The 16,592-nt window shown below is 41.0% G+C and overlaps 1 protein-coding gene across 6 annotated transcripts in view; it reads right to left on the bottom strand.

Moving 5' to 3' along the window:
- Positions 1 to 10,965, bottom strand: part of sgip1a (SH3GL interacting endocytic adaptor 1a) — a 287,174-nt gene extending 276,209 nt beyond the window's left edge. For all 6 annotated transcript variants that reach the window (XM_087990679.1, XM_087990677.1, XM_087990683.1 and 3 more), the window contains exon 1: positions 10,908 to 10,965. In XM_087990679.1, coding sequence (XP_087846805.1) covers positions 10,908 to 10,950 — 43 coding nt within the window. In that variant the 5' untranslated portion in view covers positions 10,951 to 10,965. The remainder of the gene's footprint in view (positions 1 to 10,907) is intronic.
- Between the last annotated feature and the right edge of the window lie 5,627 nt (positions 10,966 to 16,592).

A 16,592-nucleotide genomic window follows, 5' to 3' on the forward strand; every position in this document is an offset into this window, starting at 1 on the left:
TTACTTTCATACTGTATTTTCCCTTCTTAATCAATCCCTTGGTCCTTTTTGCTGAATTTTAAACTGCTTCCAATTCTCAGACCTATTGTTTTTCTTGGCCAATCTCTATACTTCTTCCTTGGATCAGATGCTATCTCTAATTTCCTTTGTAATCCATGAATTGGTCCTCTTACCCATTTTGCTTTTGTACCAGATAGGTATAAACAGATGCTTCAGTTCCTCCATGCATTCCATGAATGTTTGCCATTGTCTATCCACTTTCATCCCTTTCAGTAACTTTCCCCAATCTAGTAAGGCCAACTCACACCTCAAATCTTAATAGTTTCCTTTATTAAGAATCAGCATCCTAGTCTCCGCATCAACCATCTCACTCTTCACCTTGATAAAAAATTCTATCATGTAATGGTCGCTCATCCACAAGGCTTATCACACAGCTAGATTGACAATGATTCCCTTCTCATTACACAGTACCCAATCTACGACGAACTGCTCTCAAGTTGATTTCTCAATAAATTGGTCAAGAAAACCATACCGCACACACTCCAGGAATTCTTTCTCTGTAGCATTGTGGCGAATGTGATTTGCCCAATCTGTGTGCAGATTAAAATCACCCATGATCACCGATATTCCCTTATCAAATGCATCTCTAAATTCGTGTTCAATGACATTTCCAACATTACCACTGCAGTTGGGGGTCTATATATGACAACCACTAATGTTCTTTGCCCCTTGGTATTTCTCAACTCAACCCATATAGTCCCCACATTGTCAGAGCTAATATCCTTTCTCAGTATTGTGTTAATTTACCCTTTAACCAGCAATGCCACTTCCCCACCTTTTCCATTTTGCCTGTCCTTCCTAAATACTGAATACCCTGGGACATTCAGTTCCCATTCCTGGTTAGCCATGTCTCCGTAATCCCAATTATGCAAGAATATAAGAACTAGGAGCAAGAGTAGGCCATCTGGCCCTTTCTGCCCGTTCCGCCATTCAGAAGATCATGGCTAATCTTTCTGTGGCCTCGCTCCATTTACCGACCCTCTCACCATAACCCTTAATTCCTTTACTGTTCAAAACATTATCCATCTTAGCTTTAAAAACATTTACTGAGGAGGCCTCAACCACTTCACGGGGCAGGGAATTTCATAGATTCGCAACCCTCTGGGTGAAGAAGTTCCTTCTCAATTCAGTCTTAAATGTGCTTTCCCTATTTTGGAGGCTATGCCTTTGTGTCCTAATTTTCCTTGCCAGTGGAAACATCCTCTCTACTTCTATCATATCTATTCTCTTCATAATTTTATATGTTTCTACAAGACACCCCTCATTCTTCTAAATTCCAATGAATATACTCCCAGTCTACTCAGTCTTTCCTCAAAAGCCAACCCCCCTCAACTCCAGAATCAACCTAGTGAACCTCCTCTACACTCACTCTGGTGCCAGTACATCCTTTCTCAAGTTAGGAGACCAAAACTGTATGCAGTACTCCAGGTGAGGCCTCACCAACACCCTATGTAGCTGCAGCATAATCTCTGTGCTTTTAAACTCAACCCCCTTAGCAATGAAGGGCAAAATTCCATTTGCCTTCCTAATTATCTGTTGCACCTGCAGACCAACCTTCTGTGATTCATGCAGGAGAACATCCAGGTCCCTCTGCATAGCAGCATGCTGCTATTTTTTTACCATTCAAGTAATAGTCCTTCTTACTGTTATTCCTAACAAAACAGATGACTTCACATTTATTAACATTGTATTCCATCTGCCAGACCTTTGCCCACTCACTTAAATTTTCTATGTCCATTTGCAAAGTTTCACAAAGGTTATCTCAGACTACAGCAGGATCTTGACCAGATGGGCCAATGGGCCAATGGGCTGAGAAGTGGCAGATGGAGTTTAATTCAGATAAATGCAAGGTGCAGGACTTATACACTTAATGGTAAGGTCCCAGGGAGTATTGCTGAACAAAGAGACCTCGGAGTGCAGGTTTATAGCTCCTTGAAAGTGGAGTCGCAGGTAGATAAGATACTGAAAAAGGCATTTGGTATGCTCTCTTTTATAGGTCAGAGTATTGAGTACAGGAGTTGGGAGATCATGTTGTGGCTGTACAGAACATTGGTTAGGCCACTGTTGGAATATTGTGTGCAATTCTGGTCTCCCTCCTATTGGAAAGATCTTGTGAAACCTGAAAGGGTTCAGAAAAGATTTACAAGGATGTTGCCAGGGTTGGAGGATTTGAGCTATAGGGGGAGGCTGAACAGGCTGGGGCTGTTTTCCCTGGAGCGTTGGAGGTTGAGGGGGTGACCTTGAGGGGGTGAGGAGGTTTACAAAATCATGAGGGGCATGGATAGGATAAATAGACAAAGTCTTTTCCCTGAGATCAGGGAGTCCAGAACTAGAGGGCATAGGTTTAGGGTGAGAGGGGAAAGATATAAAAGAGACCTAAGGACAACTTTTTCACACAGAGGGTGGTACGTATATGGAATGAGCTGCCAGAGGAAGTGGTGGAGGCTGGTACAATTGCAACATTTAAGAGGCATTTGGATGGGTATATGAATAGGAAGGGTTTGGAGGGATATGGGCCAGGTGCTGGCAGGTGGGACTAGATTAGGTTGGGATAACTGATCGGCATGGACAGGTTGGACCGAATGATCTACTTCCATGCTGTTCATGTCTATGACTCTATAACTCTGTCTTAAATGCCTGAAACCTTGTTTATAACCCTCTGACCCTGAACATCCCAACCAGCCAATTGACACTTCAAATTCCCTGGTTTGAGATCTGACACTGCCCTTGAGTGTCTATAATGACACCTCCTGATTGATGACGGTTCTCCTTGACTTGACCAAGACTATGAGGAGAAAGTGAGGTCTGCAGATGCTGGAGATCAGAGTTGAAACTTTATTGCTGGAACAGCAATACCTGCTGTGCTGTTCCAGCAATAAAGTTTCAACTTTGACCAAGACTATGCCTTATTCGTTGGTTCAAGACATGTCCACTTGGTTGAAGCAGATGCAGTATGTTGCTGTGTAAGTGTTTGGCACATACTGTATGTGTGACATTGAAGTAGCATGATACTCAACCCTTGACTGATCTCCACTGACAACCATGATTAGCTGCCTGACTTTGTGTCTGCATTAAAAGATAAGGCAAGACTGACATACTGTTGGCATTTAAGTTCTAAAGAGGCGGCTAAGTTCAAAAAGACAGGGCAAGACAAAGCAAGGCAGAAATGCTGAGAACATCCAATTAGTCACAAAGTGAGTGAGTGCTAAGAGTCAGCGAGAAACCCTGACAAGTACCCTGCTCTGATGCATCAGAAGACTGCCTGTGTCTTCACTTAAAGCAGCTGGCAGCAGCATTACAGTGAAAGGTGTCAGTGCACTCCAAAGTTCAGCACTGAAATGAGTGAGTTGAAGATGTGCCAAGATGATGCTAGAGTGTGTCCCATGCCAAACTGTCATGGAGGCTGTCGTTGCCCATGGAATGTCCCCTGAGAGATTGATGACTACTGACCTGGAGAAGTTCAGAGGAACCAGATACCTACTCTGATTTCCACGTCAGGAATTGTCACCATCTAGTTACTCCCCACCATATGGGAGAATAGCAAAGTGCATCTACACGAGGCAAGAATAGATAATAATGAGATGTTAATACATACAAACCAGTTTCTTTCTAATGATTCTGCCCTAAGTTGTGTGTGCTTTCTCCATTCTCACCTAGTGTGACCATCTTTGTATCAGTGATTTTCTAATGCCTGAGTATGACAATGGTGCATTAGGTGGACCAAGAAGTGGAAATTTATGAACCATTTACTCCTCATTAAAACATAAAAGGTTCTTGACCCATCTGTGTCGTCTAAGTAAGATTTAGTGACTTTGCAACAATATAGTGTACCATTGTGTGACATGGACCCATGCCTATTGAAAATGAACTGAGATTGCTCAAAAAAATAATTACAGGCCCTGTGAGGAATCTGCACTGGATTTGGACTACATGCTTCAGGGAAAAGGACAACAATTTACTTTGTTGTAAATGTGTTCATGTGTTCAATTGTAAAATTGCAGTTCACATTCAGGGCTCACTGGGAAGTACAAAAATGTATCGTGATATTCAATAATACATAGTTCCAAAATCTAAACTCAGCTCTGTATCAGATGGCAATCCAATACTGGGTGTTACAGTTGGCTTGAATGAGAAAAAAAAGGGAATGAAACATTTTGCCTGGAAATATTCTGCTCAGTATTAATATCTAGTGACCTCTGCTGGAAAACTGGGAAAATAGGATCAGGTTCAGCTGTGAAGATTCACACATTTGGTGAATAACAAAACTAGAGCTCCAGTGAGTGAAATTGGCTTCTAAAATATTAACAAAACAGGCTTGATATGAGCAAAATATAATTCAGCTTTTGTTTTCAATCGGTGGTTATCTCAGATAGCTCAAGTGAGCACCACACATAACTGTCCCAATCTACCTCCAACCACTTGACTACAACCTTGACCATGTGACCACTTGTCGAGGGCATGGTGCTGTAAAAGGATTCCTGATGAAGGGCTTTTGCCCAAAACATTGATTCTCCTGCTTCTCGGATGCTGGCCGATCTGCTGTGCTTTTACAGCACCACACTCTCGATTCTGATCTCTAACATCTGCAGTCCTCACTTTGTCCACGTGACCACTACCCTAACTTTCTGACTATCTCCCTGACTACCAGATTACCCACCTACTCATTCACTGATGAGAAGATTTGGACCTTCAAAAACGTACCTGAATACAGTAGCTACTTCCTGGAAAGGAGCTGGCTCTCCTCTTTTTCAATCTCTTCTTTTAGCTGATGACCTTTCTCTTGGGAGGCTGTGCTAACCCTTTGCTGCTTCAGCTGAGACTGGAATATCCAGTTGAAAGTTGCAAAAGATTACCTGGCAGAAATCTCCACAGCAGCATCAATGTTGATCCCAAACAGAAGCCCTTCTGAGCTTTGACCTCAAGTGTCATTATAATACATTGATTGGAAAGATGTGAAAAAAATACATTCATCAAACAGAGCTGTTCTTTTAAACTTCCTTTATACAAAGTCGCTCAATTCAGCCTCAGGATACAACTTTGTTCAATTGGTATTTCAAAGGTCCTTTCTCCCTTTCTCTCGCTTTCAGCTGGGTGAGGAAGCCAGCTACTGTTAGCTCACTGATATCCCCTTCCAAGCAACCACACTTTGAGCTATGGTATTAAGTAATATCATGCTGTTTTAATATGAGGCACCACTGTGATCATTTCTTACTCCTTAAATCAATGTCCATCTGTGGACATTTTGCAATTCATTACTGAACAGTGAACAGGAGTAGAATGCCCCACCATTTCTCCCCTACTGTGTTTCCTCTTATTTTACAAGTTCAAAGTACTGAGCAGTTGCTGTTAATGTGATTAATCAGGCTCGCATAAATGCTGGGACCTCTCTCGCCTTCATGGTTCATTTATACAGGTTGTATAGTTACCTGCTTTTTAAAGGAAGCATAGTTTGATTATTGGAGATATAGAGAGAAAAGTATTGAGTACATATATAAAATCAATCTTGTTGAAGGAAAGCAGGTAAAGTTACAACATGCTTTCAGAGGATCACGACATTAGATGACAAATACTGGACATAGTCTATTTAAGGCTCTGCTCTGTACACATTGGCGCATGGTGTCCATTCAGGTTCGTGTATGTCTTAGGATCCTGAAATTCTTCATGGCTTGTTGAAAACAAAATTACTAGATGAGATCTAGCCTTGGCTTTTTCATGGTGGCTCAGTGGTTAGCACTGCTACCTCATAGTGCCAGGGACCCAGGTTCGATTCCAGCCTCAGGTAACTGTCTATGTGGAGTTTGCACATCTCAGTGGGTTTCCTCCCATAATCCAAAGATGTGCAGGTTAAGTGAATTGGTCATACTAAATTGTCCATAGTGTTAGGTGCGTTAATCAAAGGGTAAAGGGTCTGGGTGGGTTACTGTTCAGACGATCGGTGTGGACTTGTTAGGCTGAAGGGCCTGCTTCCACACTGAAGGGGAATCTAATCTGTGGAGAAGGCAAAAGCTTTTCTGGGTTAACAGAATGTTATATTCCAATTAGATTAGATTAGATTAGATTACAGTGTGGAAACAGGCCCTTCGGCCCAACAAGTCCACACCGACCCGCCGAAGCGAAACCCACCCATACCCCTACATTTACCCCTTACCTAGCACTACGGGCAATTTAGTGTGGCCAATTCACCTGACCCTGCACATCTTTGTGATGTGGGAGGAAACCGGAGCACCCGGAGGAAACCCACGCAGACACGGGGAGAACGTGCAAACTCCACACAGTCAGTCGCCTGAGGCGGGAATTGAACCCGGGTCTCTGGCGCTGTGAGGCAGCAGTGCTAACCACTGTGCCACCGTGCCACCCTCCAATGAGTCTCCATCGTCTGGAACAGAAGACTGAAATAGAAAATTGATGCAGGCATTTAAAATTGAAGTTAGTATATTCTTGACGGTGAGACAAGGAAGATAATGTGTGAGAGAGAGACTTGTGCACAAGAAGTATTAGTTTTCTATACGCACCTTTTCGGTGCCACTGTCATATGTCATAAATCAACAGGTGTTTAGGCTGTTGATTGCTAATGTGTGGGTTCTTAGCTCTGATTCCTGTAAATCCTGATATCTAACTATATTGTTAACAAATCAAAAAGCACAAGGCCTCACCTATTTTATAAAGAAATATCAACATTCAATACATGGTGTTAGCAGTGGTAGAGGTTGTTGAAAACAACTTCTGCTTTTGGTGAACACATCCATAGTCTGTAAAACTCAAAAAACAGTTACTCAATAACTAAACAATGTTAAAAATGTTGTCAGACAAGCCTGGAGACAACTAAAACTTTGTGATGGAGTTCAACAAGATGACAGAGCTATAGCATATGGTGACACTTAGCGATTGGTGAAGAAATGTAGACAGAAACAAGATGACATCATGCTAATGAAGTTCCCTCAGTGCCATCAATTCCACAAGAATGTTCCCTTTGAGTAAAACAAGAAGCTGAAAAAACACACAACCAGTACTATACAATCCTGCAAAGCTGAAAGCTGCAATTCCCATTCTAATGCCAAGAGAGATGCTCAGACTGTAATACTATTCCTAGGCTATCTAAATGTAACATAAATGATGGATGTGCATTATGTTTACTTGAATCTCTGGTGCGTTTATTCTTAGCTAAACCAGTACAAATAGAACACAGTAATCCTCAGAGACAGCCTGTGCCCCGAGTGTACTGGGCAGAGTGCCTCTGGGCCTATGGTTGTGTAATGATATCCAGCTACTTGGGTTTATTTGCATGTTGAGCTCATAGAGGCAGCTGTAATGACAGCCCTTTTTTGGTCATGAAAAATCACATATACATAGGGTAATAGAAAAATTAGTTATACAGAGCTAGGGATTAAAAATTTACAATTATGCAAGTCTAGGAACGCCTGTGCACCATTCATTATTGTACCTCCACTCCATATTTATACACCTGCCAAATTAGTTTAACCCACCACCAAAAACAATAGCAAACCCTTCCAACAATTATCACAAAAACAGAAATTACTGAGAAAACTCACAAAGTCTGGCATGGAGAGAAAACAGGATCTGACAAAAGTGGACTGGAAGAGCTACTTGTAGGAAAATCTATAAATCCTTCTTCAGGACTGATTGTAGGTAGGAAAAGGTTGATATATATGCTGAAGATGAGGTGGGAGGAGGGGAAGGAGTAAACAATTGGTGGAGATGAAAACCAGCGAGAGAGTGAGAACAGACTGGACAGTTAAAGGAATGAGTAATAGTCAGCCTGGGAGAATGAATAGCTGCTAATGGGGGGCATTAGTGCCCGGCAATGGGTTGGTTGTGGTGTCAGCTCATGTGACGGCAGGACCTGGTATGTGGGAGTTGGGGTAAGGACATGGGGTAAGGACATGAGAGAAGGTGCTAATGCCTTAAAGTTATTGAACTCGATATTGAGTCCAGAAGACTGCAGGCTCTCCAAGCGGAAAATGTGGTGCGGTTCTTCCAGCTTGTGCTGAGCTGCGCTGGAGACAGCGATGATAGCCAGGAAACATGGTGGTATGTTGAAACAGCAGATAACCAGAAGCTCAGGGTCATTTATTTTCAGGCAGAACGTAGGTGTTCTGCAAAGCAGTCATCTAGTCTGCATTTCATCTCCCCAGTGTAGATGAAACCACATTGTGAGCAGCCAATATAATAGACTGGATCAAGTGAAGTGCTGGTAAATCGCTGTTCCACCTAGAAGTTATGTCTGGATGTGTTGAGGAGGGAGGAAGTGAATGAGCAGGTGTTACACCCTCTGCAATATATGGGAAGGTACCGTGGATCTGTGGGGTGGTATTGGGAGTTGAGGAGGAGTGGACCAGGGTGTCCTAGAGGGAACAGTCCCTGTGGAAACCTGACAGGGGAGGGGAGAGGAATATATCTAGTGGTCACATCTCGCTGGAAGTGGCAGAAATGGTGGCTAAAGATCTTTTGGATGTGGAGGCTGGTAGGTGGTAATTGAGCTCCGGGGGACCCTATCACTGTTGTGGGAGGAAGAGGATGGGTGAGGGCTGAAGTGAAGATGTGTTGGACATGCCTGAGGGTCCTGACGACCCCAGTGTTTGGAATCCTTGGTTGAGGAAGAAAGTGGACATTTCAGAAGCTCCCTTGTGGAAGTTGGCATCATTGGAACAGATGTGGTTTGGTGTGATTATTTTGTTCCTGCCGCAATATTATTGGTCCCATTGCAGCTCAAGTTCTTCATCTACTCTGTCTATCCCTTTAAAAATTTTCTAAATTTTGACAAGATCACTTCGTATTCTGCTAATCTTCAGTCTTCTCAACTTCCCCTCTTGGGCCAGTCCCACCATCACACAGATCAATCTGGTGTACCACCATGGCACTTCCTCAATGCTAAGTACAGCCTTCCTTTGGCAAGGGGACCAGAACTGCACATAATACACCTGGTCCAGTCTCACCAGTGTTCTATATAAATGGAATAGATATTTTTTCTAAAACCGAGGAGTATTTAATACAGAAGCACTTAGGGTTTCAGTGATGGTGTAGACAAGTTGATGGTGCGTATATGCCTTCAGGGAATTCAAAAATAATTTGCTAAACCCATTAGTATATTGGACGTATTCATTTTAAACTTAGTTCACAACCCCACCATAAATTTTAGTGAATTCTGCTTTCAAAATTATGCTTAAATACATCATCCTATCAGGCCAAAAAATCTATTGTGTTTTAGAAACCCTCTTATTGACTCTGTAGATGGATCCCTTGATAACATCATCTACAAGCATAAAAACTTATGAGCCCACTTTAACTGTGCCATCACCATTATCCTGAAGACTATAACAGCTCAATCTGAGATGAAGTGTTGCATGAATTTTGCAATACAATCATTTTAGCAAAAGTGTTCCACTTCATTGACTACATTGGATCTAAAATCAAAGTAAGGAATTATTCAGGAGTCTGGAGGGGATATTTCATACATATAAGGTTTTTAAAAAGAAAGCAACTGAATCAAGCAGTGAAGGAACAAAATTAGCATGGCAGGAGGGAAGGAATGGACCGATGAAATAATTGGATATTGAAATGTCAAAGCTTACCATATGATTTTTTTTTAAGGAATTTAATGGAATGGCAAGAGGCAGAAATGTGTAGTGAAATTGTCTTCAACTTTCTTATTGATTCATTATTGGCAATATTAAAATTCACTCTAATAATGAACTCGATCCTAGTTCAGAAACCTAGGGCTCAGAAATTCCTGGGATTAAGGAGGGTAGAAGCCTAATTGCTATATTTTGGGTGGATTTTGCCAAATGATCAGAAGCCCAGCTCCAATGTGATTCATCCCTGAATACTGATGAGAGGTTCTATGGGCAGAGCTTCTGCCATTCAACCCCCTTTTCTTTTGTGTCTTTGAAAAGCTACAGCAGAATTGGCGGGCGGTTGGCTCAGACGCCAAATCATGACAAGGATTAATCATGGACAGAATCAGTTACCCTTATCAATTGTTGGAGAATGACACTGTTGGTAACCAAAGAAAGTGAAATAAAAATCCTGAACTTGGAAGAAGATCTCTAGTTAAGCAAAAGCATACCTCAGAAAAGCAGATCAGATCTGGCCATACAGTGACCTACTTCTGTGTGCAACCTTGGCTGTACAAATGACCCAGGATTTGAGACAATTTCCATTGTGAGCCAAAGGTGGGCAAGGGAACCATTCACTTGCACTTACAACAGTCCAAAGACCCTTTGAAACCATAGCTTGCAACAGGTAAAGAGCTGTTGTGAGTAAGAGAGCTGCAGCATCTGACTGAGATAAGGTCATCTTGAATTTAAAACAGACTCACAGAATAGCGCATCCACTACTTTCAGCAAAGTTCACTAAAGGCTATTTCTGTATGCAGATGAGAGCTGACCACTACTTCAGCACAACTTGTATCAAACCTGAGCTCTAAGTTGTGAACTGGTTGGGATCTTGAATATGTTTAAACAAGAGCTATAAATCTGCATTAAAATTAATAGCTTTAAATGTATGAAGAGATAAAAATTCGTAACAAACTGACAATTGAATCAAACTATTTCAGTAATTTATCATATACATTTCTTATAAAAATGAACAAGGTGTGAAAATTACACAATGAACAAGTGGATTGTTTGAGATTTAAGATGAAGGATGAACAAATGAATCAGGAGAGAGGGTGAGCAGGGTGAAACAGGCAGTACTAGAAGTGAGGCTGTGCAATAAATAGCTGAGAAACAACTTCACATCGGCTGCTGAACAATTAATTCAAGATGTAACATTTCATCATGTGCTTCCAAGGTGACCTCCAAAGATAGGAAAGAAAATGTTAATCTCACCTGCTACTATTTGTAACCAACTGGAGCAGAGCTGTTCCGCCATTTATTTCAGTAGATTCACCTTTTAGATCCTATGCTGTCGTTAAATATTTTCACGAACCAAGGAGTATAGCATACTGCAGACACACATAATCTGCAAATAAACACCACAGGTAAAAAATAGAGAATTAAGGTGAAAGGCTTCTTAGTGATAATACAGCTCTAATGTAATGACACAAGGCTGCAGGCAGCAGATTTACTGTGAGCCAGGGCCACTCAGAAGGTGACTCCCCTTTTCCCGATTGAGTGATGTGGCTTCAGCACACAAGGGTACAACGTTTCCTGTCTGGGGAAATAAAATAGGAATTCTACAAATGGACTCCCCCTCCCCCACTTTTACATTTTGCAATTTAAATTGTATTCTTGAGAGTCAAAACACCATAGAGAACTTCAGACTAAATTTGATCTGAACAAGCTAGAATTTCACCATTAACCAGTATCAGACAAATCACATTAATATGAAGTCAATCAATGTTATTACTTTCAATAGTATGATTACATATTTAGCATGATTACACTTCTTGGGGATTGGTTAGCTCAGTTAGCTGCTTTATAATGCAGAGTGATGCCAACAGCATGGGTTCAATTCCCACAGCAGTTCAGGACATTGTGACGGATCCTCCTTCTCAACTTCTTCCCTTACTTGAGGTATGGTGACTGTCACGATAAATCACCCGCACTTGTGTGTATGACCTCTCTCATGGGAGAACAGCTGGTAAGACTAGAGCAACTTTCTTCTTCTAATGAGCAGGTACAGTATTGAAGTCACTTTCAGACCTATCTAACTGAAATATGTTGCCATTTAATTAAAATCTATTAGCAGTTTTCATACAAAGACAGCTCTTATTGTGACTGTCACCACCAGGTAGTGCAAAAAATGCATATGTACTATATCAGGATACCCTCAAATGAAAGGCAACCCTCTGTGATAATGGATCCTTGTGAAGTTAGTCATGATGCACTAACCCAGTAACAAGAAGCCTTAGTTAATCTCTTAACGATTCTTTGACAGTTTCAATGAGTTTCTGCAGTTTCAGGCATATTTCTCAAACCCAAAGGATACCCAAATCCCCAACCCCCACTAAAGGACATCTGACACAAATAGTACTCAGACCATATCTATAAGGCAGATAAAGGGACCTCGAAGGTAGTAGCATAGCAGCCCCAACCTTTGTAAAATTCCAACAGGTTTGAGGTTCTTTCAGCTTTTTTCAACACAAGTGAGGGTTCCACAGCAGATGAGCTAACCAATCACGGTGCTGTGGTGCAGAATACCATTCAAGTGGGGGGGGGAAGGTAAGGGCAAAAAGGCATGTACTGGTAGGCAGGGGATCATATGGCAGGGGAGGTGGTGGAGGGCCCGGTAGTACCAGGAGCAGTTGTCTTTGCAGCTGAAGAGGACATGTTGCCTGCCTGAGGCCAGGATTTAGGACATCTGCTCAGGGATGAAGAGAAACATGCAATGGGAGGAGGAAGCCCCAATGATCATGATCCATGTTGATACCAATCTCATTGGCAGGCACCAAGTTAGAAAACAGATCATCCAAGCTAATAATCACTGGATTATTACCTGATCCACAAGAAAATTAGCAAAAGACAAATAAGATTCAAGAAAGTACTGAATGCTTCAAAACTGGCAGAGGAGCAGGGGTTCCAGTTAATGGGCACTGGCAATAATACGGTAGAAAGTAGGATCTGTACCATTGAGATAATCTACATCTGAACATTCTGATTGTGGTATTCTAGTGAGCAACATAACTAGGGAAGTAGAGAGGGCTTGAAACTAAATAGTGGAGTTAACAGATCAAATTGTAGAAAGGTAGAGTAAGAGTAGAAACAAGGCAAGAGAGAAATGGCTTATTATGGGAAATGATAAACAAATTATCCCTTGAAGGAATACAGAGCACATATCTAGATTAGATTAGATTCCCTACAGTGTGGAAACAGACCCATCGGCCCAACCAGTTCATACCAATCCTCCAAAGAGTAACCCACCCAGACCCATTTCCCTCTGACTAATGCACCTAACACTATGGGCAATATAGCATGGCCAATTCACCTGACCTGGCCATCTTTGGACTGGGAGGAAACCGGAGCACCTGGAGGAAACCCACACAGACACAGGGAGAATGTGCAAACACTACACAGACAGTCACCCAAGGCTGGAGTCGGACCTGGGATCCTCGTGCTGTGAGGCAGCAGTACTAGCCACTGTGCCGCCCCTAAGAGTAAATCATCATTTAAGAGGTTACAAAAATATTAAAAGCACAAAATTAAAGGCTATTATCTGAATGTGTACTGTAATTAGAAACAAAAAAACAGATGAAGTGACAGCACAAGCTGATATACATTAATAGAATCCAACAGCCATTCCATAGAAGCGGCTGCATGATGCCATAGATTGGCAAATGAATATTGACATATACAAGACATTTAAGAAAGACATGGAATGAGAAAAAGGCATGAGAATTGATAAAAACAAGAAGCCACTTGTGTGAGTGGTGTACGGGCCTTCTAAAAGTTACCACGTTGTCAGATGGAACATAAAGAAGAAAAACACAGAAGCTTTACAGAATGGTATGGTGATAATCACAGGGGATTTTAATCTACGTATAATTGGAAAACAAAATTAACAAAAATAGTCCAGAAGAGGACTAAAATTAACAAAAATAGTCCAGAAGAGGACTAAAATTAACAAAAATAGTCCAGAAGAGGAGTAATTGAATGTTTTCAGAACAGTGTCTTAGAACAATATGTTCTGGGTTCAATCAGACAGCGAGCTTCTCTGGATGCAGCATTGTACAATAAGGTAGGATTGACTTCACAGTGAAGGTGCCTCTAAGTCACAATGACCATAAAAGATTAAATTTTACACTTAGATGAGGGGAAAGAGGAATAGACCCAAGATTAAATTTTAAACTTAAATAAAGTCCATTATGAGGGCTTGAAAACTGATTTAGTTGGTGAACTGAAAAATTAGGTAAAGACATATGTCAAAAGAAAAGTAATGTCAGACTTTTATGGAGGTATTTCAGAATACACAGAATCGATACATTCCAATAAGAAGGAAAAGTTCTAAGTGGACACCATCTGTGGTTAGCCAAAAAATCTAAAGATAGGCCTCAGACTTAAATAATAAACATATAATTGTGCAATGTTGTGTGGAAGGTCAGAACATTGGCTAGAATATTTAAAAAAAAAGAAAATAAGTAAAAAAATTGATGAGGAGGGAAATATTAGAAAGTACAAGAAAAAGGTAGGCAGAAATATAAAAACAGATAGCTAGAGTTTCTATAAATATTTTAAAAGAAAAAAATGAACAGCGTCAGCATTGATCTTATAGGAAGTGTGTCTTGTGACTGGCAAATCAATCATGGAAAGTGAACAGATACCAAATGGATTGAACTGGTATTTTGCATTGGTCTTCACAGAGAATACAAGTAACATCCCAGAAATAGCTGCACATCAGGAAATGGAAAGCAGGGAAAGATAAAGAAAATTAAAATCACCATGGAAATGATCCTGAGAAAATTATTGCAGCTGCAGGCTGACGTGTCCCTGGGCCCTGATGGGCTACATCCTAACGCCTTAAAAAAACTACGATCCATTATTTCTAATTGTGTAAATCTCCTAGACTTGGAGAAGGTTCCGTTAGAAAATAATGAACGTAATCCCTTTATGCACAAAGGAAAGGAAACAGGATGTAACACACTCTTGGCCAGTTAGCTTAATATCTGTCACAGGGCAAAAATGTTAGAAACTATCATTAGGGATGTTATAGTAGGGCATGTTGAAAAATTCAAGGTAACCAGTCAGAATCAAGCTGGTATAGTGAACCATGTTTAAACAATTTACTGAAGTTCTTTGAAGAAGCAACAGGTGCTGTAGATATCAGGGAACTGATGAACGTATTGTACTTAGATTTCCAGAATGCATTTGATGAGGTGCCGTACCAAGAGTTTTTGCAGACAATAAAAAACCATGATGTGGGGTATAACATATTGGCATAAATAGAAGATTGATGGCTAACAGTAAGTAAAGAGTAGGCACAAAATGTTTTTTTTCATAGTTGCCAAGATGTAACAAATGAGATGTCACAAGGATCAATGCTGCGGCTGCAACTTTTTATAATTTACATAAATGATTTAGATTAAGGGATTGAAGGTATGGTAGATAAACTTGTTGACGACGCAAAGATAGGTGGAAAATTAGGTTGTGAAGGGGACATAAAGAGACTACAAAAGGAACACAGATAAGATGAGTAGGAAAAGAGATGGTAAATGAAGTATAATGTGGTAAAATGGGAAATTGCCCATTTTGGCAGGTAGAAAGAAAAGCGTGTTACCAAATTAGTGAAAGATTATGGAACTCTAAGATGCAGAGAGTCTGGATATCCCAGTGCAAGAATCACAAAAGTCTAGTACACAGATATAGCCAGTAATTAGGAAAGTTAATAGAATCTTATCACGTATTGTGAGAGGAGTCGAATACAAAGGTAGGGAATTCTGGGTTTCAGTTCCACAGAACACCAGTGAGACTCCATATGGAGCGCTGTGTATAGGACTGGTCTCTTTATTTAAAGAACATAAATACATTGGAAGAAATTTAGAAGAAGTTTACTGGACTAATATCTAGAATGGGTTAGTTGCCTTGTGAGGAAAGGTTAGATAGGTTAGGTTTGTAAATGTTGGAATTTAGACAAATAAGAGGCACCTTGATTGAAACATTTAAGATCCATGTTGTTTTAAGATATCAATCTTTTTCCTTTAAAGTCTCTCCCCAATCTTATTAATCCATTTTTAATGGTTTAAGTAGATAAATTAGGCCTTGCTAAAGGGATACAGTAATGCTCAGATTGGTAAACCATACCTCCACTGAATTCCCAAGAACCATTGCCTTGTTATGTTTCATATCCAGTTTTATTTGAGCTTTTTTCATTGATGACTGTTTAAGAAAGGTGGTAAGGACAAGCCAGGGTACTATAGACCAGTGAGCCTGACATCGGTGATGGGCAGGTTTAGATTAGATTAGATTCCCTACAGTGTGGAAACAGGCCCTTCAGCCCAAAACATCCACACTGACCCACTGAAGAGCAATCCACCCAGACCCATTTCCCTCAGACTAATGCACCGAACACGATGGGGAATTTAACACGGCCAATCCACCTGATCTGCACATCTTTGTGACTTGAGAGGAAACCCATGCAAACACAGGAAGAATGTGCAAATTCCAAAAAGACAGTTGCCATAGGCTGGAATCAAACCTGGATCCCTGGTACGGTGAGCCTGCAGTGCTAACCACTGAGCCACTGTGCCGCTCCATCCTATCCCTCCAAAGTTGTTGGAGGGAATCCTAAAGGATAGGATGTGCATATATTTGGAAAGGCAAGGACTGATTATGGATAGTCAACATGGCTTTATGCATGGGAAATCATGAATTATTTGAAGAAGTAACAAAGAGGATTGATGAGGGCAGAGCGGTAGATGTAATCTATATGGACTTCAGTAAGGCATTTGCTAACCTTGGTTAGCAAGGTTAGATCTCATGGAAGAACTCACCATTTGGATACAGAAGTGGCTCAAAAGTAGAAGACAGAGGGTGGTGGTGAAGAGTTGTTTTTCAGACTGGAGGCCTGTGACTAGTGGA

Source organism: Chiloscyllium plagiosum, unplaced genomic scaffold, assembly GCF_037043375.1.
Source record: "Chiloscyllium plagiosum isolate Xiang-an unplaced genomic scaffold, Cpla_swu_hap1 HiC_scaffold_9, whole genome shotgun sequence".
NCBI classification, from domain to species: domain Eukaryota; kingdom Metazoa; phylum Chordata; class Chondrichthyes; order Orectolobiformes; family Hemiscylliidae; genus Chiloscyllium; species Chiloscyllium plagiosum.